The sequence below is a fragment of the Eretmochelys imbricata genome, chromosome 11 (genome assembly GCF_965152235.1).
Source record: "Eretmochelys imbricata isolate rEreImb1 chromosome 11, rEreImb1.hap1, whole genome shotgun sequence".
Taxonomy (NCBI): Eukaryota; Metazoa; Chordata; order Testudines; family Cheloniidae; genus Eretmochelys; species Eretmochelys imbricata.
This window is the reverse complement of record NC_135582.1, coordinates 27,947,942-27,971,026: the sequence shown is the minus strand read 5'-3', so window position 1 is coordinate 27,971,026 and position 23,085 is coordinate 27,947,942. Positions and strand designations below refer to the sequence as shown.

General features: G+C 39.5%; 1 protein-coding gene across 1 annotated transcript in view; it reads left to right on the top strand.

Moving 5' to 3' along the window:
* The window catches only part of NEB (nebulin), a 194,957-nt gene that overhangs the window by 138,707 nt on the left and 33,165 nt on the right, over positions 1–23,085 (top strand). The window contains exons 110-136 of the mRNA XM_077830379.1: positions 290–394; positions 1,404–1,508; positions 2,004–2,111; positions 2,762–2,869; positions 3,757–3,864; positions 4,399–4,503; positions 4,594–4,698; positions 4,895–4,993; positions 5,266–5,376; positions 5,552–5,656; positions 6,575–6,679; positions 7,429–7,533; positions 9,226–9,330; positions 9,638–9,742; positions 10,476–10,580; positions 10,740–10,844; positions 13,801–13,905; positions 15,400–15,504; positions 15,710–15,817; positions 17,106–17,210; positions 18,020–18,124; positions 18,389–18,493; positions 19,354–19,458; positions 19,546–19,656; positions 20,502–20,612; positions 21,091–21,192; positions 21,357–21,461. Coding sequence (XP_077686505.1) covers positions 290–394; positions 1,404–1,508; positions 2,004–2,111; positions 2,762–2,869; positions 3,757–3,864; positions 4,399–4,503; positions 4,594–4,698; positions 4,895–4,993; positions 5,266–5,376; positions 5,552–5,656; positions 6,575–6,679; positions 7,429–7,533; positions 9,226–9,330; positions 9,638–9,742; positions 10,476–10,580; positions 10,740–10,844; positions 13,801–13,905; positions 15,400–15,504; positions 15,710–15,817; positions 17,106–17,210; positions 18,020–18,124; positions 18,389–18,493; positions 19,354–19,458; positions 19,546–19,656; positions 20,502–20,612; positions 21,091–21,192; positions 21,357–21,461 — 2,856 coding nt within the window. The remainder of the gene's footprint in view (positions 1–289; positions 395–1,403; positions 1,509–2,003; positions 2,112–2,761; positions 2,870–3,756; positions 3,865–4,398; positions 4,504–4,593; positions 4,699–4,894; positions 4,994–5,265; positions 5,377–5,551; positions 5,657–6,574; positions 6,680–7,428; positions 7,534–9,225; positions 9,331–9,637; positions 9,743–10,475; positions 10,581–10,739; positions 10,845–13,800; positions 13,906–15,399; positions 15,505–15,709; positions 15,818–17,105; positions 17,211–18,019; positions 18,125–18,388; positions 18,494–19,353; positions 19,459–19,545; positions 19,657–20,501; positions 20,613–21,090; positions 21,193–21,356; positions 21,462–23,085) is intronic.

The window sequence follows — 23,085 nt, the reverse complement described above, 5'->3', positions numbered from 1 at the left end:
GTATAACTCATTTCGGCAACAATGCATCATTATGCAAAATACAGGTTAGCTGAAAGCCTTCCCGTCAAACTACTTCTAATTGTGTAGACTCCCTCACCCTGCACCTGCAGTTCAGTTAAAAGCTGAAAGAACCAATAGCGCTTGTTGTGCCAGGATCCAGGCAAATTAGTTTCAGAATATTGGAAAAGATATTTACTATTGAAAGCTGCCATCTAGGGTTAATATGTAGCTAAGGGATTAAGCTGTAGTGAAATTCTCAAACACTTCCTTGTTTTCTGTAATACTTTAGATTGTATACAAGGATGACCTCAACTGGTTGAAAGGCATTGGCTGCTTTGTTTGGGATACTCCTGAAATTCTGCATGCCAAACACGCATATGATCTTCGCAGTGATGTAAGTTTGAACTGTCTCTAGTTTGGTTCCGCTTTTCAGTTTGCTTCACATCTAGTCTCACTCTTTAAAATACCATGGGGACAAAGCCTGGAAGGGCATTGCATTTCCTCCTTACACTGAAATGTTCAGGTTGAGTTCTTTAAATTTTATTGATTTGCAATAATTAGGTGTTGTCACATAGTGCCTCCCCCGCCCCCGCCTCCACACACAGGAAAGCACTTAAGCATTTGTTTAAGTCCATGCCTATTCAGAAAAGTGCTTAACCCTCATTGACATTAGTGGGATATACATGCTGAGATGCTCTCCTGTAAAGGGAATGCTTTACTGAATCAGGGCCACTGATTGGATGTGGGAGAGGGCTCCGGGCTGGGGCAGGGAGTTGGGGTGTGGGCTCTAGGAGGAAGTTTGGGTGTGGGAGGGGGCTCGGGGCAGGGCTGGGGTGCAAGAAGGGGTGAGAGGTGTAGGCTCTGGGTAGCACTTATCTCGGGGCTCCCTGGAAGCTGTGACAGGGCCACTGTGCTGTGTATTCTGTACAGCAGCACTGAATGAAAATTCATACAATCTAGAAATAATATGTCATTGATTTGATTAATCAATTTTTTTTGAAGGCAAAGTTTTCTTACTGATTATTAGCTGAGGATTAAGCAGTTGAAGTAGTTGTAGATAATGGTTTTGATTACAAAGAACACATCTCCTCAAGAGTTTTTATTTAGAATTTTTGGGGCTCATGGTTTTATATGGTACATACAAATAATTAATGACAGAATAGTTATGTTATTGAAGTATTATTGAAGTATTCTAATGTTGTGTTATTGAAGTATTCTAAAGTTCCCCGAGTGCAGTGCTATGACTGTTTTTATCTGGTAAAATGTCTCACCTGAGTACTTTTTTCTTTTCTTTTTGCTTAAATATAATTTACTTTATTGAATTACTAATATTGTGCATAGGCAAGTTGTTTAATTAAACAACCAGACTTACAAAAATCAAATTGTTTTCTTTCTCTCTGCAGATTAAGTACAAATCTAAGGCAGAGACAATGAAGAATGATTACACCATGATCACTGACACTCCTTATTATGTCCAGAATGTCATTAGTGGCAAGAATCTGAGCGATGTAAGTATTTATACCACATTTCATCCCTATATGATATGTATCATGTCTCAATAATTCCAATAATGTAACATTTAATGACATGTTGGAATCACTTCATGCTGGTCCACGACCACCCTTTGCTATACCATCAATAGAATATTAGGCAACAGCTGGTTTCAGCAGCATGGCAAGCATGTTCTACATGGACATACCCTGAATGTGAAGCTTTTTCCTTCCATATATTTCAAAAGATGGTCCTGTTAAGCCTGCAAATACTAATTGACCCACAATAAGTTAGACCAGGAATTCTCAAACTTCATTGTACTGAGATCCCCTTCTGACAGCAAATATTACTATACGACCCCAGGAGGGAGCCTATAACTTGAAGCCCTCGGGCACCGGGGCTTGGCGACCCCATTAAAACAGGGTCGTGACCTACTTTGATTACCGCTGGGTTAGACAAACACATATCACGAAATGGTATCAATAGGCTAATTGGTTTTTCTTATTTCCTAGGCTGTCTATCGCCATGCATATGTGCATAATATTAGAGGCAAAATGACCCCCACAGATAAAACCGTGGACTTGGTGCGGGCAAAGCATGCTCATAATATACAGAGTGAAGTAAGTATCCAGTTTTCATTTCTAATAGGATACTACAGAATAATGGCCAACTTCTGCTGTTGCGTGTCACATATGCTTGTTCAACTCCGTTGGGAGCTGTGAGTGTATATTTCCAGTTTACAAAACTCCAGGGAATTCTCCCCATTATAACTGGTTATGTCCTCTATGATTGTTCTCAGTGAAGATGCCAGGTCAGAATGCAAACCTTTCAGAGCCAGCAATCCAATCTGTGAGGCTGTTGTTCTCTTTGCTGCACTCCAAGACTGGAGATCCAGAATACAGTCTGTTCAAAGCCATCTGTCCAAGACCCACCCAGCATTTCTCCAGTGCATTCTGGGTTTAGAGACAGAGAGTTCATTTTCTCTGCACCTCTTCCTTATATCCAAAACCCAGCCTATGTGATGATTTCGGCTTTTCCTCTGGCCCATCCTGGCTAGACTGTACTGTATTGCTCTAAAATTAAACTAAAAAATCTCTGTGAATGTACAAGGATATCTGATGTATCTCTATTATCTGTATGCCTCAGATGACCTCAGTGGAGTTAAATCAGGGGAGGCTTTGGCCCATTGCAAAGAAGATACTTGCTATGCAATACCAACAAACTTCCTCACATATTTTATGTAATTGTAACTCTTTTACTTTTCCTGCAGAATCTGTACCGAGGGGCTGGTTTACATGCCCTCCCCACTGGATACAAACTCCCACCAGATACTCCAGGTTTTAAGCTTGCTAAACATGTCCAATACATAGGCAGCGATGTAAGTAATATACTAAGTTGTTTTAAGGTATGATTTGCAAGAGAATATTGGTTATCTCTAGGCATCCGATGTGAACATACAATATTCCTATATGGAAGTTGCTATTCAGCTATGCAGCCGATTATGTTTGCCCTGAGTATATGTAAAAGCTGATGAACTGTACAGAGATCTGAATATTTTGCTATCATGACATAAATTTCCCTCTGATATTTATACCTTATCAAATGCATGAGAAGTGAAACAAAATCACTAATCTCAACAGAAATAGCTCCCTAAAGGTTAGTTTCTGCTACATCATTTTGAGCCACAGAATTCAAATGTGCCATGATATCTCTCAAAGTTAGCATGATATGTATCCATTAAAGATTTGTGGCTTATTTTCCATAGTTCAGGATTCATAAGGGTCACATTTTGGGCTTGATTTAACCCTATGTCAGTGGGAGCCACCTTGCCCCAGGAAAAATTAACCCCCTGAGGAAGGGCAGGATAATCAGGATGATCTGGTGGGAGAGCATGGCTTTGATTTGTGCCGGGGTACCCTTCTGGCAGAAGCTCTCACAGAGATAGCTGAATCTGAACATCCTTTGGAGTCCTCAATACACCACCTACCCATAAAGATTTTTAAAGGTATTTAGGTGCTTACAAATGCATATAGATGCCTAGTAGGCTTTTCAGACGTGCCTAGGCACCTACTCTCATCTGAATACCTTTCAAAGTCTGGCTTTGTGCTGTACAGAAGCGCCAACCCTGAATGTAGTCCTTTATTTATATTGGCTGTAAATAGTAGTAGATAAGCAGGCATTTATTACAGATGCCGTCACAAGCCAACATCATATATGATTGTTCTTACACCCTTTTATTTTAAAACTTCTTTTTTAATTTTACAGCTTAAATACAAAGAAGCCTATGAGCACATCAAGGCTAAAGGCTACACTCTTGGACCCAAAGCTGTTGGCTTTGAGTATATAAAGAAAGTGAATAAAGTTCTTAATGAGGTACTGTAAATGTTAATTATATATTTTTGTATTAATGCATCATTATTTGATATTGCTGGTGTATAATAAAATACATTACAACATAATTTCATAAAACAATCTAGCTGCTGTTTAATAAAAGCTGTTGAGAAAGTGGTAAGTCTCTGTGCTAGTGAGATCCATATTTTCAACATTTTTTGGCCCAAAGCTTGCAAAAAAACCCACACGCTTTCTTAACCATTGATTTTAACATGTGCTTAAATTAAGCATATGCACAAGTGTTTCCATGATCTGGGCCTTAGATTCTCTGTAACACGTTTCCAAGATGTTAATAGAATAGTTGTTGTGAAGTGTCTTCACCGTATAAGAACCAAACCTTTCTAGTAAAGTGGTTCCATCTTCTCCTGTCCTTCTGTACTGTCTAGTGCATGGAAGTAGAAGGAAGTCTGGGGTTAACAGAGCAATAGCTATTTATTTTCTGCTAACCCGGATGCTGTATGGCTTTCTTTTAAGAGTTCTGTTTTAACACATGGAATACTCTCTCCTTTGGTGCAGAGGCTGTATAGGGAGATATACCACAAAAATAAGGACAAGATTCATACCACCCCTGACACACCAGAAATTCGCCAAGTCAAAGCCACACAGGAAGCTATCAGTGATGTATGTCTCATTTTTCCATTTTATAAAAAGGAGATGCTTGGTATATTCAGCGTGATTAAATATGTGTAATATTTTCCCTTTGTCTTTCAGCTGATCTACAAGGCAGATTTCTTTAAGATGCAGGGACACTTGATATCCTTGCCATACACCCCACAAGTGATGCATTGCCGCTACGTTGGAGATATCACAAGTGATGTAAGCAAATATACCTTGCCTTTGAATGTGATGGGCCAAACTCTCTTCCTAATCACACATGTGCAAATGTCAATGGGAGAAGAATTTGACTTGACATTTAAATTATGTACAAGCTAAAATAATGTGATTGTTTGATTATTCACTTTTTTCCAAAAGGATCAACTTTTAATTTTCTGTTATTATGATTGCTTCACAGAATAAATACAAAGAGGATCTACAGTGGTTGAGGGGCCTGGGTTGCTTCCTATATGATACTCCTGATATGGTCCGTGCTCGTCATTTGCGGGAGCTTTGGGTATGTTCTTTTTCCTGACACATAATTTAACATTGATTCATTATTTACTGATGCGCAGTTGTCAAGATGATCTGTGGTAGGTGCTACATCAGAATGATTAAGGAATTCAGAGTGTTTCATGCCGTGCTGCTAGACAACTGATTCAAAGTTTTAGCAATAGAGTGTGATGCCGTTGTATCATGGGTTACCCAGGTTAGGCTCCCCTGTACATTTTCTGTACACTGCTGAGAATACTGCAGCTTCCATATACGTCATGTTTATTACCTTTTCAGTCTAATTACGTCTACACCAATACGGCAAAGAAGATGCGGGATAAATACAGTGTGGTTCTGGACACTCCCGAATACAGGAAAGTTCAGGAGCTGAAGACACATTTGAGTGAGGTAAGTATTGCATTATTTTATCTGTTCAGGTCGGCAGTGATCAAAAGAAGCTCAGATCATCTCGCTGGCTTTCCTGATGTATTTTAAACCTTATCCTTTCCCAGCTTTGATTAACTAAATGCTAATTGAACATTTGTAACAAAGGAAATAACTGCCAGGCTTTGTCTCCTTCTAGGTGGTTTACAGAGCTGCAGGCAAGAAGCAAAAGACAAAATTCACGTCGATCCTTGATACACCAGATTTCTTACGAGCCAAGAAAGGACAGAAAATACAGAGTCAGGTAAAAATCCTTCCTTAATAGAAAAGGGGCTGGGAATCTGTGTTGATTGTTGAATCCATCTTACTACAGTGCTCCCCACAACCCTTCTCAAGTCAACCTAGAAATCTTAGGGATGGCTTGTAATGATTAATACACATTTTCAAATGACAACATGATTCTCAAGTTCATGATGTTTCTTTAACGAACATGTCCAGTTCTGTTCATCTGAAGTAGCAGAAATCTTTATTAAACCCCAATACAATTCCATTCAAATTCTCTAAAATCCAAGGTAGCCAGTAAAATCTGTCTTTATTAATGGGCTCATTAGCCAGGTAAAATGATGACATTTTTTAATTGATGTGCAGTCTGCCAAGTGATGTGAAAAACCTGCATGTACAGTTTAGATAAACATGTAGGTCTAGTGTGTGTGTGTGTGTGTGTGTGTGTGTGTGTAAACACAGGCAGAGGGTACAAAGAGTTCCTTCTCCCTTAGTGCTGCATGGGGTTGTCAAAGCCAGAAACTTGCTTTTAATTAGTGCAGCTGCCATAGGTGTTATTAATTTACACCAGGGTATGTTCCCTGTAGTTTTTCTAGTTCCTAAAGGTGAAACCCTGATCCTGTAAATAATCAGTAATGTTTTTTAAAGATGGCCCAGAATAAAAGCTCTTGATAAGGGCCACGTGAAGGTCACTGCTATTACGCTCATTTGGGATTTTGATTTGTAAATATTTTGCTGGCATTTGTGGAGTAGCCAGAGTATTGAGATAGAAGAAGGGTGAGGTGAGGGAGGACCTAGAAGATGAATGAGTAGATTACATTTTCACGATGAGTGTGTGTGCGTACGCATTTTCAGCACACAGTCATTTTGTAGGGGTCCCAAGATAAAGTTTGTTCAGAAAATATGTTTCTAACATTCTGTTTTTCTTTCCTTGTCACAGTACTTGTATGTAGAGCTAGCCACCAAAGAGAGACCCCATCACCATGTTGGTGATCAGACTCCAGCCTTAATGCTTGCAAAACACGTGAAGGACATGGTCAGTGAGGTAAGATACCTGCTCCCATCTTCAGCACAGCTATGCTATGTGAAGGTTCCAATTCTAACATTACTGGGGTGGTATGTGTAGGGGTAACAGAATACACCTTTATTTTATTTTAAATCTTCTGATTCTTAAGTATTACATTTCCTTGTATGATCCCTGGGTAGTTTTTCATTTAATATATAATTCTAACACATAGAAATGTTTTGTAAAAGAGAAAAATCATCTGCTTCTAAATGCATGTCTGTAATATTCAGACTTATGAAGCCATAGACGTAGCATTAGCATTGCCCCTCCCCCCCAATAAAATAAAATAAACCCTTTAAGGGCTACATTAATAAATACAGGAAACACTGAGTTTGGAACAGAAGCTGGTTTTTGTGTTTATTAAAAGTGGACAAATGTTGTCATGGTACAAAACTACTCATTAAAGTGATGATCAACAACTATGATTTTTAACGCTAGCCCCTACCCCCAAATAGAAAATGTTGTCCACCCTTCTGTAAGGCATCATGCAGAGCAGATTGATTAGGACCTGGTTCTACACGGTGCTGAGCAACTTTCAGAAGCTGCTGAGCAACTTCAACTCCCATTGACTTCAGTGGAAGTTGAATGCACTTAGTATCTTGCAGTAATGACTGTCAACAAAGTGTACTAAATGTAGCTTCCCTGGGTGTTAACACAAAATCAGCTGGGCAAATATCTTTGTAACTAATTATATTTTTGTTCTTTTCCCTCCTGCCATCTGATCTTAGAAAAAGTACAAAGTCCAATATGAGAAGATGAAGCACAAGTACACAACTGTCTCTGACACGCCTATCCTCATCAGGGCGAAGAAGGCTTACTGGAATGCTAGTGATGTATGTACCCCGCAGACATCATCACTGATACTTTCTCTCATCTTTTGATAGAGCAGAAAAGGAGCTGGGGGAAATGAACAAATGGCAATATATAAAATAAAGACTGCCTGTGCATCCAAATCCCACTATGGTGCATGCTGTATCTGTCACTCCATCTCCATGCTGATTTTAAAATGATGTCAGTGAGATTCCTATGTTTAGACTCAAGGCACCATATATCTTTTTATGTTTTGTTTTTTTCCAGCCAATCTTGTGTTCAAATGCGCTAGTCAAAAAAAAGGAAAGAATGAGAGGGAGAGAGAAATAAATCGGGACAAAATGAATTGCTTCCCCATGAGACATTTACAAATAATATAGATTAGAATGAAAGTATTGATGCTGGAAGCAAGCACAGAAATGCTTTTATCCCACTTCTTCATCTCAATACTGTTTGAGGAATAAATCTCAATCCTCACTGAGAGTTCATTCCCTTTTACTTAGAATGCAGATTCATTAAAAATCAATTTCTGTCTGAGCTGACCTGGGTATGGATTTGAGGATGAAATTAGTTTTGGTTTCAAGTGTGGAATATTAATTTAAAGTTACTTGTAGAAGTGTTCTGTTATATAATGAGATCTGTGGTGCACATTTCTGATTGCAAATTGCCTCCTGGGCTATTAAAAACCTGAAGGGCCATATGTATTGGTCTGTCCATCAGGTCAACTTGTTCAGTTACACATGTCCAAAATAGAAAGGCAAAAGACCTCAGCTCTGCACTAGTGATTTGAGCTTTTGCACTGTGAAAAAGCTTCCCAGCTCTCATGCAACCGAACTCCCTGTGCTGGATCTGGGTTTCTTCCCTGTGGAGGCTGGGGAATTTCCAATAAACTTCAAAATGGAATGACCTTCTTTCTTTCCTCCATTCAGGGCACGCTTGGGGAAAAGGATGGATGTTTTTATACCAAACCCAGCACTCATTGCTGTCGTGCAGGGTATTTCTATGCCTTTCTTCTTCATCTTCGCTCTTAGGGCACGGCTGCCTGGGCAGCACTGCAGCGGTGCCGCAGGACCAGTATAGGTGTGCCGCTGCAGTGCGTGCGGTGAAGACACTCGGTGCCGATGGGAGAGGGCTCTCCTGTCAGCACAACCCTGCGAGGGGCAGAAGCTGTGTCGGCAGGAGAAGCTCTCCCACCATCTTAGCACTGTGCAGATGAACGCTGGTGTCGGTGTAACTTGCCATATGTCGCTGAGGCGGGTGGAATATTCACAACCCTGATCAACATAAGTTTTGCCGACATAGGCTGTACTGTAGACATAGCCTAAAGGATGAGTAGGGAAAAACCCTGCTCTGATGGGCCTAATCTTTCCTCTCTGGCTGAGTTCTAGTTTGGATCTCAGTCAGGCAGTTAATTTTGGGCAACAAAGCTTGTTAAATTTTCCTAGGTGCCACATTAACATGATGGGAGCTGTTACATCCCCCTGTGTCATTCTCATGAGTCCAATTTCCATAATGAAACTGGCTGGAACTTCACCAGTGGCAATGCGTGACTACACTTATAGAAAGGACGTGTTTTTGTTGAGAGGTCAAAAACAAGTTTCTGTGGGCGAGCAGCTATGGAGGCAGTTCTGGACTTAAGAGAGGCCTACACATTTATCTTTAATAATTGCTAGCAGGCTATATAACTAATTTGTTCATATTTTTCTTCTTATCAGCTGCGCTACAAAGAGACCTTTGAGCAGGCAAAGGGTAAATATCACACAGTGAAAGATGCCTTGGATATTGTCTATCATCGCAAGGTCACTGATGACATCAGCAGTGTACGTATACAGCATTTCTAGTCCCGATTAATGTTTGTCATTAACTGTACGAAACTAGAGCTTTTATAGTTAATTCCCTCCCACTGAAAGATCCTGGGCCTAATTCTCATTTACAATAAGGCCACTTTGCATTGTTAGAATGGTGTAAAAGGTTAATGTAAATGAGAATCAGGCCCCACATTTTAAGGACGTCTTTGGGGAGAGTCAGTAGTGAGAAGTAGGAATGTCATAAAATTGGGTGATTAATGTGTTATGATTTTGAACTGTTTTACAACATTTACAACTTTCTTTTCAACTCCTTTTGTAGGTGAAATATAAGGAAAACTATGTGAGCCAATTGGGAATCTGGAGATCTATCCCAGACCGGCCGGAGCACTATCATCATCGAGCAGTCACAGATGCTATCAGCGATGTGAGTTTGAACGGTTATTGTATATTAGACATTGCATTTTTAAAGCAGGTGTCCAAAATGGAGGCCTCTGCAGTGTCACTTAACTCCTCGCAGGTATCTTCTGCTGAAATGAAAGAGTGATCAGTTTCACGGTTGCCTGGCATGTTTTCGGAATCAACAGAGCAAATCAACTGAATAAGGCCACTTCCTATTGAAAGCAGTGACAAAACTCCCATGGACTTCAGTGGAAGTTGAATTGGGCACGATTTCTGTTGCTTGAACTTGTTTGTCACATGACAAGCCCCTAGCAGCACTTTAGCAGTCTTTCTGGCTTATTACAACATGCGAAAGACACTGGTGCTTTTAACTATCTTAGTGGTGATTTTTTGTGAGCATGTTATTGAGACATAAAAACAATGCTCATTTGTTTTCATGGCTTATATTTAGTATGTGAAATCCTGTGGCAAGACTCCCACTGGAGTCAGGATTTCATCTAATGACTCTGGGCCGGGTTGTGCTCTCAGTTACAACTGTGCAACCCTAATGATTTACCCGAGAGTACAAGCTGGCTCCTTATTTGTATAAAAACAAATGTAGTTATCAAGGTAATTGATGCAGGAACTCACAGAACTATTACTATTGTGTGTTAGACTTAGATCTGGATGGTATTTCAGCATTAATAGGATGCTAATTTTTGTTGCCGTTTGAAATTATTCCAGGTTTTTAAATTTATCTTCTTACTTTCTTTCTACAGGTTAAATACAAAGAAGACTTATCATGGCTCAGAGGCTTTGGTTGTTATGCCTGGGATACTCCTGATCTTGCTCTGGCAGAAAAGAACAAAGCCCTCTACAGTGGGGTAAATAAATCTCTTCATGACATTTGGAAGAATTTTTTCAAAGTTTGGTTGTGTGATGATTCATTATTCTTTTGATGTAGACATTTTTTCAATTCATATTTTTTCATGGTCTTTCTTTTAATTTTACTCTGGAATGACTAGTTTCTTTGTTTTCTCCAGTGTAAGTATAAGGAGTCATTTGAAAAGACGAAGTCTCAGTTCGAGTATGTAGCAGACTGTCCAATTAATAGGCATTTTAAACATGCTACTCAGCTAATGAATGAGGTAAGTACAATAACAGACCTGTATAGCATATCATGATGAAGTGGCATCTCAAAGCTCTTCATGATAACATTAAATTAAAAGTTCATCTGTCTTGCATCGTGGAAAATACATTGAAATAAACAAAAAACTACTGAAAACAAATGTGTCTTAAAGTTAGACCAAAATGAAGAAGGGCAGGGATGTTCTTGATATCTATAGTGATGAGTAGCACAAAGTAGGTGTATTATAACTAAAACAGAGTAACCTTTTGACCCACATTTCAGCAGTGAAAATGCAAAGAGCTCTTTAGCTTCTGACCAATAAAGAGTCAGTAACTCAGAAAGGTATCAGTTTCCTTTTTAGCAACAGGGTTTTAAATCAGTAAAACTTGACTTGTGATTATCTTGTGAAAATGGTAAAGAATCACACTGAAAAAAGAACTTCAATAGCATTAGGAAAACAATACTACCCACAGATCTATTCTCTTGGTTTGAGTATTGGCCTGCTAAACCCAGGGTTGTGAGTTCAATCCTTGAGGGGGCCATTTAGGGATCTGGGACAAAAATAGAGGATTGGTCCTGTTTTGAGAAGGGGGTTGGACTAGATGACCTCCTGAGGTTCCTTCCAACCCTGATATTCTATGATTCTATCCATCTCTGTGTTTCACCACAGAGCTTCAGGCTAGAATTCCCCAGCCCCTGCTGCAGATTTAAAGAAACAGTGCGCAATGGTAACCAATGCAATTGGGCTGAGATTAAAGTAATCTGATAATGTAGCCACTGTGACTCCTAGAATAGATGATGTATTTTATAAATGATGGATTAAGCCCTTTAAAAACAGTTCTAGACATAGTTTTTGTCATCTTAAAGCTGGCGTACAGATCTCCAGAATATAACCAAACTCAACCTCTGACACTTTTTGACATGACAGTTGATGTTCCGAATATAGCCTCTAGGTATTTTATTTTACTCGGCTGACACTTCTCACAGTGGTCACCATTAAAATGTCAACATTTAGTATCAGATACAATACAGTATTTCTTCTTCTAGGTATAGGAAAAAATGATTGTATTTCCGGAGCCCTGTGTCATAATTGTTCACAATTGCAGATATTACAGAGAACCAGCACTTGCCAAAGTCCTCTTGAATGCAGAATGGGTGTTACAAGGCAGCTTATGAGAGGGTTGTAGAAAGGGGTTGTAGTCTTTCTTAAGTTTTACCTTGTACCCTTAAATATAAATTTGGGAATTCCTTTATAAATAAGGCTACAATTATGTCCCGGAGGTCACAGAACTCAAGGAATCCGTGACTCCCAGAGAACTCTGTGACATTTTCTACCCCAGGGCTGGAGTTCCCAGGTGGCCCCTCCACAGCTCCCAGCACCTGCCCTGGTGGGGGGACCCTGCAGCTCCCAGACACAGCAGATGGCGGGGGAACTCCCGTGGAGCTCCCAGCTGCTACGGCAGGCAAGAGGACCCCGCAGCAGCCCAGTCCCCATGGCAGAGGACGCTGGAGCTCCCACTCACTGCAGGTGGCAGGGAACTCCCCGGAGCTCCCAGTCATCACAGGTGGTGGTGGGGCCCCCAGAGCAGATCAGCAGCTGCGCAGCGGGGCCCCAGAGCTCCCATTCACTGTAGTGGCAGGGATCTTGGAGCTCTATCAGTGGTGGGTGCTGAATCCACCTCTCTCCCCAGTTTGTCAGTGATATTTTTAGTGAAAGTCAGAGACAGGTCATGGCTTCTGTGAATTTTTGTTTTTTGCCTGTGACTTGTCCATGACTTTTACTAAAAATATCCATGACAAAATCTTAGCCTTATTTATAAATGATCTACATTTCCTCTGTTTTTTCTTTATTTTTCTAATTTGGGTGAGGTACTGAACAGTATCCTTTTAAATATTATGCACAATAAGGTGTCAGCTTTGAAACTGTTATATCAATGTTTCTTTGTGCCCTCGCCTTTTTACTTTGCTACAATTTAATATACACATCTGAGTATGAGAAGAGGAAAGATAATTACAATTTTGTTGTGGATGAGCCTAGAATCCTACTGGCCAAAAGAAGAGATGAACTGAGCAGTCAGTTACTGTAGCAGTGCTGACCAGTGCAAGCAAAATGTGGCTGGATAGCACACAACACGCATCTTAATCTGCCTGAAATGTCTGTAGCCAATGATGTCATAGTTTCACCTATGATATTAGTGTTCTAGTTCAGGGTTATCAGACAGTATCTGTTTTGCCACCCAAAGACCACAGCTGCTTTTTGAGTTAACTAGACTATGTTGTTTCTCTATGTATTCTCAAATATTGTGCATCAATTGAGATTTACATGACATGTTTCTCACAGAGACAAGGTGGGGGAGGTAATATCTTCTATTGGACCAGCTTCTGTTGGTGAGAGAGACAAGCTGTCAAGCCTACATAGTGGAAGTTGGTCCAATAAAAGATATTACCTTCTCTACCTTGTGTCTCTAATATCCGGGGACTGACAGGATTACAACAATCCTATATACATCTTTCTTACTTACACTCTGATCCAGTGTCCATTGAAATCAATGGAAAGAATCTGATTAACTTCAGTGGATGTTGGATCTTGCACTTATTCTTGACTGTTTCTTTTCTTTTCAGTTATTTTTACACTTATTTTTTCCATCTAATTTGCAAATATAAGGCCACCGTGGGCTTGTTCGATTGGTTAAATGCCCTTTTGGTCTAAGATTTATTCTTATTTTCCAAAAGGTGTTTCAATGTTTTGATTGTTTTAAGGAGTTGGTAAATCATTGCAGGCCCTACAATTTGGCACCATTAATTAAAAATACATGTTTAAAATTATATGGATGTCCAGGCATGCAATGGTGTGAGTACACATAGTATGCTTGCCTAAATCGCATCACTCTGCATGTGACTGGAATCTAAAGCTGTACTGTTGTTCATTGGCTTCACAAGTATCTTTTGTGCTTCATTGCTCTTTTCATGGACAGAAAAAATACAAGTCTAGTGCCAAGTTGTTCCTGCAACATGGATGTAATGAAATTCTGAGACCAGATATGCTGACAGCGCTTTACAACACAAACTTGTGGAGCCAGGTAATGCGAATGGCTGCTCTTGCAGGAAGGCATTATACACACCGTTTAGCTGCTTGAATTTTTATCATCTTAATATTTATGAATTCTCTGAATTTCTACTGATCTTGAGCTCTAATGTTTCCCCATGCATTTGCTACTCTGTACTTGGTAATGGAGCATCTGAAATTATACCTATTATACCCTAAGCCTGATCCAGCTCCCATAGGAGCCTGAACTGGCTTTCCATTCATCTACTGGCCCATATTATAACCCTCAGTAAAAAATGAACATAAGAACGTCCATACTGGGTCAGACGAAAGGTCCATCAAGCCCAGTATTCTGTTCTCTGACAGTGGACAATGGCAAGTGCCCCAAAGGGAATGAACAGACAGGTTATCATCAAGTGATCCATGCCCTGTCACCCAGTCCCAGCTTCTGGCAAACAGAGGCTAGGGCACCATCCCTGCCCATCCTGGCTAATAGCAAATGGTGGCCCTATCTTCCATGAATCTATCTAGCTCCCTTTTGAACCCGTTATAGTACTGGCTTTCACAACACCCTCTGGCAAGGAGTTCCAGAGGTCGACAGTGAGTTGTGTGAAAAAATACATTCAGCCTCATGTGAACTCCTCTCAGGTATTTTTGCTGAAATGAGAGGAGTTAAGTGACACTGAGACAAGTCTGTTCTGAGTGTTGTTTGTACGCTCTTGTCTTTATTTTGTGTCCCTTGCTGTTCTGGTCTCTAATGCATGCATTATTTTCTCATTTGTAACCAAAATATTCTCAGTTTGGATGATTCAGGGAATAAAGTGAGAGTCAGGTTTTTTAAAAACTCTGGATTTCCTCCACCTGTCCCTAGCCCATCTGTAGTAAATTTTCATTCCTTGTGCCCAGTCCTGCTCTCAGTGTATTTGGTGAGAACAGGATTAGGCCCAGAGCTGGACAAAATGACCCTTAAAGAAACTATACACACATATTTCAAACATTGTGATGGCATCGGTGTCCCGATATTGTTTCTCACTCAATGAAATATTTAGAGGGTTTGCTTGTTCTTGTCTGCCATGTTTATATTTTCCCAGACCTTAATTAAAGTCTTCAGCCTGGTACTGATTTTAAAAGGGAATCTGGTCCAGTGCGATTAAAAACAAAAGCAGCACTTTCACTGGCCTCACAGAACTGCTTAGAATCCTTTTGAATCTCAGAGTTCTATTTTAGACCTTCAGGCCGATGTAGTTGTAGCCAGACTGCGGAGCTCTTATTCACATTGGAATCCGCATGAGACCACATGTGGGAGTAACTCACACAAGCAGGCCCAGATGCTCCAATATAAATAAGAGCTTCATGCAGTCTGGCTCGTAGGGCCACATTCTGTCTGTGCATGTATGCCCAGCTTCCACTGACTTCAGTGGGAGATGGGCCCATACATTGCAGTACGCAATCTTAACATGATTGTGTCTCTTCTTGAAGACGTTTTCTTGTTTTGTCTAGTTAACGTCCTCTTATTTCCCCCCATTAGTTCAAATACAAGAGGCAGTATGAAATGCAGAAGGACAAGTTTACTTCAATCGTGGATACCCCAGAACATCTGAGGACTGCAAAAGTCAACAAGCAAATCAGTGAGGCAAGTATAATTACCATAATGTCATAATGCTAAATATATCTTAAGTTTATCTTCCTACTCTGAATTGTGACCTGTGAAGTATGCTAATTAAAAAATTGAGTCCTCCTCAGCCACAGTAAAATATCTTTCAACTTGACTTTTTTAAAAGCACTTACATTGTGCCTGGTTAGCCAGAATAATACGATTTAACAATTTTTACCCTCAGATTATTTACAAGATGGAATTTGAGAAGGCTAAGTCTAAGGGGTACACCACAATCCATGACACCCCTCTCTTACTACTTATGCGCAAGGTCAAAGACAGAATAAGTGATGTAAGTAAACTATGCCTAGCATTTGATATTAGTACCTTTATTTTACTACACAATACTGTTTCTTTCTACCTAGTAGGTAACGCTGCCATAACAGCTAGCCTTTTATTAGAATATATCAATATTGTTTTAATTCAAAATTCCTCCTGCTGCATCTGACACATTCACAGGGAATATAACAATGTTTAAAAAAACTGAAAAGCTATAATCATTCATGTACCTTTTCAGCATAGTTCATGGGATAATGATGCTTGGAATAGAACAGCTCTTACCTGTAATGAAAGCTGCAGGTTGAGCTATTATCTTTTTAGCTGGTTTCTTGGTTTCTCTCCCTGGGTTGGCCAGTAGCTTTTGTATTGCCTTGGATTAATCACTATCATGCCATTTTCCCATCCATACTGTGGGGATAATAAATACCCCAGAGCAGTGTTCTGAGGCTAAATTAATTAATGTATGTAGAAGACTTTTGAAATTCTTAGATGAATGGTGCTATAGAAAGGATGAAAGTATAAGAGAGCAAGGTGGTCCAATGGTTATAGCACTACTCTAGGAATTGAGAGCTCAGGGTGCAAGTCCCTGCTCTGCTACAGACTTCCTGTGTGACCTTGGGCAAGTCACTCAGTCGTTTTGTGCTTCAGATCCTTATCTGTAAAAACAGGATAATAGGATTTCCCATCCTCACAGGAGTGTTGTTGAGGATTAATACATTAAAAGATTGTGAGGCATTTGGATACAACAGTAATGAGGGACATATGGATGAGAAGTAGAAAGTATTAATATTATCTAGTTGCCCATACACAATCCTGAAGGACAAAGATTTTCAAAAGTGCCCAGTGATTTGGGGTATCTACATTTTTGGAAGTCAACTTGAGCCCACTTAAAGAAGCCTGATTTTCAGAAAGTGCTGAGCACCCACCCTCTGAGAATCAGGCCCCTTTAAAGTATCTTGTATTGGGCACCAACAATGAAGGCACCCAGAATAATTAGTCACTTGAAAATCTTGGCCAAAAGCTTTCAACACAAGTTAGTGTGGACTGTGTATTTCATGTTGAATTAAGTTGATACATTTTTATGTTTCCATGAAAATGGAACTCTACCTGAAGACAGTGTATCTTTTGTGTGTGGGATGGCTGAAAACTAGATCTATGGATGCCTCTTCCTTTTTTGTTATAATTTTTAATTAAACAATTAGGGGAATTGCCTAAAAGTAGAATTCCACGTGCTGTTGTTATTGAACTTTCATGGAGTTGTGGCACATAAATAAAGATTCAGAATATGTTTCTTTCACCAGCTGAAATACAAAGAAGTTTATGAGAAGAATAAGTCTCACTGCAACGTTGTACCAGATGCTGTTCATATTAAAGCTGCCAAAGCTGCCTACAAAGTAAACAGCAATGTGAGTTCAGTGCTATTAATGCTTTTCACTGTTACTGTCAATGGCTGATATTTCAAAGGACTCTATGGGAATTAAGCACTCACCTTCCATTGAAATTCATTGGGACTAGGCCCCTTTATGATCTTTTTTGAAAATCACAGTCAGAATATAGAAAATTTTATAAATTTGGAGCATCTCCACTAAGTCTGGATTTTGCTGAAACCCCCAACCTGGTCTTTTGTGTTCTTTTGCTTATCAGATAATTTTGATGATCTTTGAAGAATGTGTTGTTTTATCACAGGCTGAAATGAAATGCTGAGTTTAAAAGCATTATCCATGCACACAAAATTTCCAACATGTAGCACAAACACCACTTATTCTTCAGGCACCTCCTAATTCCTCAGGTATGGAGGCATAGGTGCTCCTAGTATTTTCCATGCTAATTGATTTAATCTTGTAGCTAGCATAAGTTCTACATGGGAAGGGCTGAAGGCCTTCACACCATTGGGTGGATCCAGCATGCACTGACAGGCTAGTGAGATAACACATCCACTTTCTTCAAAGTCATGCCCACTTTACAGTCCTGCATATGCTCCTTCAACCTGGCAGGGGGAAAAATCATCATAAATAGACTTCCTCTGCATTTGTCCATGACTCAGAAGAGAAGCACATCCCAAAAGTGCTGCTTTCATGGATGTGTACTTTTCCAGGCATGATTTCCTTCCCTTCTCCCAATTTTCATGCAGTTGTTCAGGCAAGGGGAGAAGTAGGCTCTGTATATATTGAGTTTATGAATGATGTGATTTTCATTAATGTTTCTTTTTAAACAGCTGGATTACAAGAAGAAATACGAAGCAACCAAGGCTCATTGGCAATGGACTGTTGATAGACCTGACTTTCTCCAAGCAGCCAAGGCATCCCTGCAACAGAGTGATGTGAGGAAACTAGAAAATATTATATTAGCTTAGTTTCAGAGTAACAGCCGTGTTCGTCTGTATTCGCAAAAAGAAAAGGAGTACTTGTGGCACCTTAGAGACTAACCAAATAAACTGCTCAAATAAATTGGTTAGTCTCTAAGGTGCCACAAGTACTCCTTTTCTTTTTATATTAGCTTACACTCCCTCCTCCCACACTCCATCACTCTTTCACAGCAAAGGCTTGGGGTACTTTTTGTCAGCTTTTCTTTTCTTGTCTGACAGTATGACTACAAGCTAGACCGAGAATTCCTTAGGGGATGCAAACTGTCTGTCACAGATGACAAAAATACAGTGTTGGCTTTGAAGAATGCCATCCTGGCAAGCGATGTAAGTATTTGAAGTTCTACTTTATGTTTATTACTTTGCTAACAGTTTACATGCTGTTTAAGGAACCTAAAACCTATGTTGTATGTCCAATTGTTTTTGTACCATCAAAATGGAAACACTGGAGTTTGTGAATGTCATTCTGTAGAATTTGTTGCAGATAATTTCATCTGGGCATAGTCTCTGTACCTTGGTTCCTAAATGGGAGTGGGGGTTGCTCAATATCTCTGAAAAACATGCCACTTCTATTTAGGCATCTAAATAAGGATTTAGGGAATCTAACTTTAGAAATCTAGGTTTGAAAATTTTGCTCAGAATTTCATATTTCATTATTTAGGCTTGTTTGTTTGTTTGTTTTATTAACAAATTGACAAAATCTGGGATGGTTTTGGTCTTGCAAACCTCATTGGTCTGGTTGGTTGATTTCAAACATAAACTAGAGGCAGTTCAGATATGTGGTCCTTTTTATCCAAATACCCAACTTTTATGGTAAATAAATTATTCTGGTTTTGACACAAGTTTAAACTCCATACATTGAAATGCATGCATTATGCATACATACTTAAAACCAAAGCTGCTGCTTTCATTTGGGCATAGTACCATGTCTTTAGAATAAATGTTGGGAATACCATAACAAGATCTGAGTTTAAGCTCTAGTGAGATGTGTAGGAATATATAGGCTGGAGCATATTAAAGTTGACAAGCAAATCAAACTATGGGCCTAATCTTGAAAACCCTTTCTCCCATCAGTGGTGTTTGCAAGGCTCTGCCATATACAGAAACATGAGTATATTTGAAGCCTATTTTTAAAGTCAGCATAAGACAAATACATTGCATAAAATAACATCTTTTCTCTCCTCCAGCTAAAATACAAAGAGAAGCATAACAAGGCTAGGGGAACATGCCTTGCTGTCCCAGACACACCTCAGATCCTCCTCTCTAAGTGTGTCAGCTCTCTTGTATCTGAGGTACCACATGTAATATTGTGTGTCTTCATAAATAGTTCCTTCTTATACCCTATATTTCTTTCAACTATTTTTTCTCTATTCATTCAGAACAAATACAAAGAGCAAAGTAAGAGGCAGCTCCCGCATGGTTCTTATACGACCCTTCCTGAGACCCAGGACACTGTTCGTGTCAAAGAGGTGACCAAGAATGTCAGTGAGGTGCGTGACAAGTATAGTGCAACATTTATTGCTCATGTAGAATTTTGCTATTGCTACATTCACAGTGTTTATTTGATCCTATCAAGCATTTTTTATAGATTCCTCCATATACATTTTCTTATTTCTGTCCAGTGAGACATTTGAAATCAATAGAACTGCTCATGACCTTAAAGTTAAGCGTATGCTTAAATGCTTTGCTTCATCAGGGCCCAAAACATCACATCTCTTAGTTATTAACTCTGAGGGATCCCCCCAGACATGCTTTAGGTAACCTTTGATGCTGTAAGTTGCTTCCAATGTATTATGCATTAGCAAGCACTCTGGATCCTCTCTCTTTCTATGTGGTTTAAGATTTTGTTGGTGGCAATAAACAATGTTGGGATAATAGCTTTTAAAATATTTCAAGAGACCTCTTCCTGCTATCAGTCTTATTTCCATTTCCAGCTCCAACACAATGTCTTCAGGCTGGATTGGAGAACTGCTGTTGAGACTGTAATGGGCAGGTTATGGCCTCTTACAGGTTGAACATTCACAGGCACCTGTTAACCTCCTACCATTCCCATGAAAGGATTGGGGGGTTGGAAGACACTACCACAGAAAACTTTGATTAGACAGGAAGGACTGGAACCATTTCAGGGGTTCAGTGGGATGTGTATGGATATCTTCTAAACACTGCAGGGAGCCAGGTTTCCTTGTCTGTGCTGATTCATGTTTAGAAGAAGTAAATGATGTCTCTGGCTATCTCCGTTGGCTTCTGTGAGGAGTTATTGTGAGTGTCGGTAGAACACAGCTCCTTATAGGAATAATGAGTGACATATAATATAATCCCTATTTGCTCTACACAGACAAACTATAAAAAGAAGTTTGTGAAGGAGAAAGGCAAGTCCAACTATTCCATCATGCTGGAGCCTCCTGAGGTGAAACATGCCATGGAAGTCGCTAAGAAACAGAGTATTGTAAGTTTGTCCTGCATTTACATCAAGCAAACAGCCCATATGACCATTTTCAATTAGAGTCATTCTCAAATCAGAAAAATCAAATTGGTCTGATTTTCAGCTGGATGTCTCCCCAGCCTCCATTTTGCAAGGAAAATATGCATGAAATTATATGTAGGCAGAAAATTTCACCTAGAGAAATAAAGGCCATCTCTGGAAAATGTGATTGGGAGTTAAAATAGTTTGCTCACAAATAACAGTGCTGTCACAATAATGTTTTCTTTCATCTTTTTCATATACAGTTAAAATTGCATGATATTTATTACTTCATTTGAAAATGACTTACAAAAGCTGGTCCCAAAGATCTGTTCCCAGTGAAATCAGTGGCAAAACTCCACCTGACTTTCACAGCAGCAATATTCTGTCCTCAGTGGCTGTTTTTCTAATTAGTAAAAACTAGAGTAATCCACTTTCCTCTATGTTTGTTTTCATTGATTAGGTTGAATACAAAAAAGATGCTAAGTCACAGCTCCATTACACGTCTATAGCAGATCGACCAGATATTAAGAAAGCAACCCAAGCTGCCAACTTAATCAGTGATGTGAGTATTTTGTAAATCTCCTGTGTACCTCCTTAGCAGTATTTTTCCTGTAGCAAATTAATATATCAAATCAATATAAATGAGTAGAACAGCATGTGGAGGTGTTTGCATTTTATCATTAAAAGTTAAACATTTTTATGTACTGATTGATTTTTCTTCAATAGATTCAGTACAAAGCCAAGGCTCGAGGAGAGGCTTGCCTTGGTGTAAGCATGCTGGGACGTCCAGATATGGAACTTGCTAAGGAGGTGTCCAAACTTACTAGCCAGGTAATAATAAATGTTTGCAAATTTTGGACCAGTGTGAATAATGGCATGAGTTCAGATTCTTCTGGGACAGAAGTCAGTAGACTTTTTCAGCCACTTCAGAATTGAACATGGAAATAATTCTAGATAATTTTAAGGGGAGTATGGTAACTTAATTTGAAAAAGTAACTCACTGGGCAGAGTTTGTGTGCTTTATGAAAGAAGCAGCAAATGCTTGTATAAGGGGTGTTCTGTGTATAATGGGACTGATATGGCTTTCAGTGATGTAAGTGGGTCTTAAGTCACCACTCCCTTGCATTGTAGTAATTCACATCTGTGCAAAGTGAGCATACAAGAGTTTTGCAGGATGGCAGAGAATCATGCCCAATGGCTAAAGCTCAGCTGACTTCAATGGGAGCAGAACTGAGCCCTGGAGAGATGGCTTTTGGGAGCGGGGAGGTTGAGCTTTGCTTCTTTTGTGGTTTCTTTGTCTGTCCTCTTTTCTGCATTCTTCGCTTTTCTTGACATAAACGTCTTATGTCTCCATCTCGTTCAGAATATGTCACTTGTAGTCCCTCTGAAATGTTCAGCATAAAGTACTTTACACAAGAGGAAGTGTAACTTCATGGAAACCTATCATGTAGAAATGAATGACAAACATCTGAATTGCTCTGTTGGTATTAGTTAGTATTTGGAAAATAATCCCTGAATGCTGAGGACAAGTCTAAAATTGGACACCCAAAATTAGAGGCCATTTTCGAAAACTCACTCTTTGTGCTTCACTTCATCCCGTCTGTAAAATGGGGATGATAATACTGCTTACCCACCTTTGTGAAGTACTTTGTAATGGACAGGTCGTCATCACTATATATACAAGTGCAAGCTATTATTTTACATTAGAGATTTCTAATATACTTTCCATTTGCCTGTTCAAGATAAGGAATTATTTTAATGTATGTCTTTCAAATAATTCATTACTTTTTATTTTTGAATGAATACATCATGTTAATATAAACTTCCTTTCTCTTGTAAAATAATCTGGAGCATCAGTTAGTGTGGATCTTACTCTTGCTGTTTCCTGTGGGAATTTTTCAACCTCACCACCACTTGGTTCTCTCACACAGCTTTATGCTTGATCCCTGTGATGGTCTGCTGTTCTGATCTTGCTATCTTGCTACGCATTATAGGTGGAATACCTCAAAGGACACATGAGAGGGCATGGAGCAGCATCTTATGATACACCAATGATGAGACACGTTAAGAAAGCTAATATCCTAAGTAGTCATGTAAGATGGATTTAAGTGACACAAAAGGGAACGTCACTTCCTCTATGTTGTATATGATCTGTGTCATTCCTAGCACAAGACAATCAGCCTGAATTGTAAATGAGTTTATAATGCACCAGTTGCACTGTTTTTTCCTGCAGTCTTTCTGTCAAAAGTGTGGAATGCACCATTTGGCTAATACCTCTTTTTTTCCAATGCAAAGACTGTGCATGGGACCTCTGTGGGTGGGGAATTTGACTAAACCAATTTACAGTGCGTAGAACTTGAAGCCAAATTCTACCTTTGCCCTTCGTGCAGCTTCCAGTGATTTTAGTGGATGTCTCCAACACACACAGCGAGGCTGGAATTCTGCTCTTAGGATT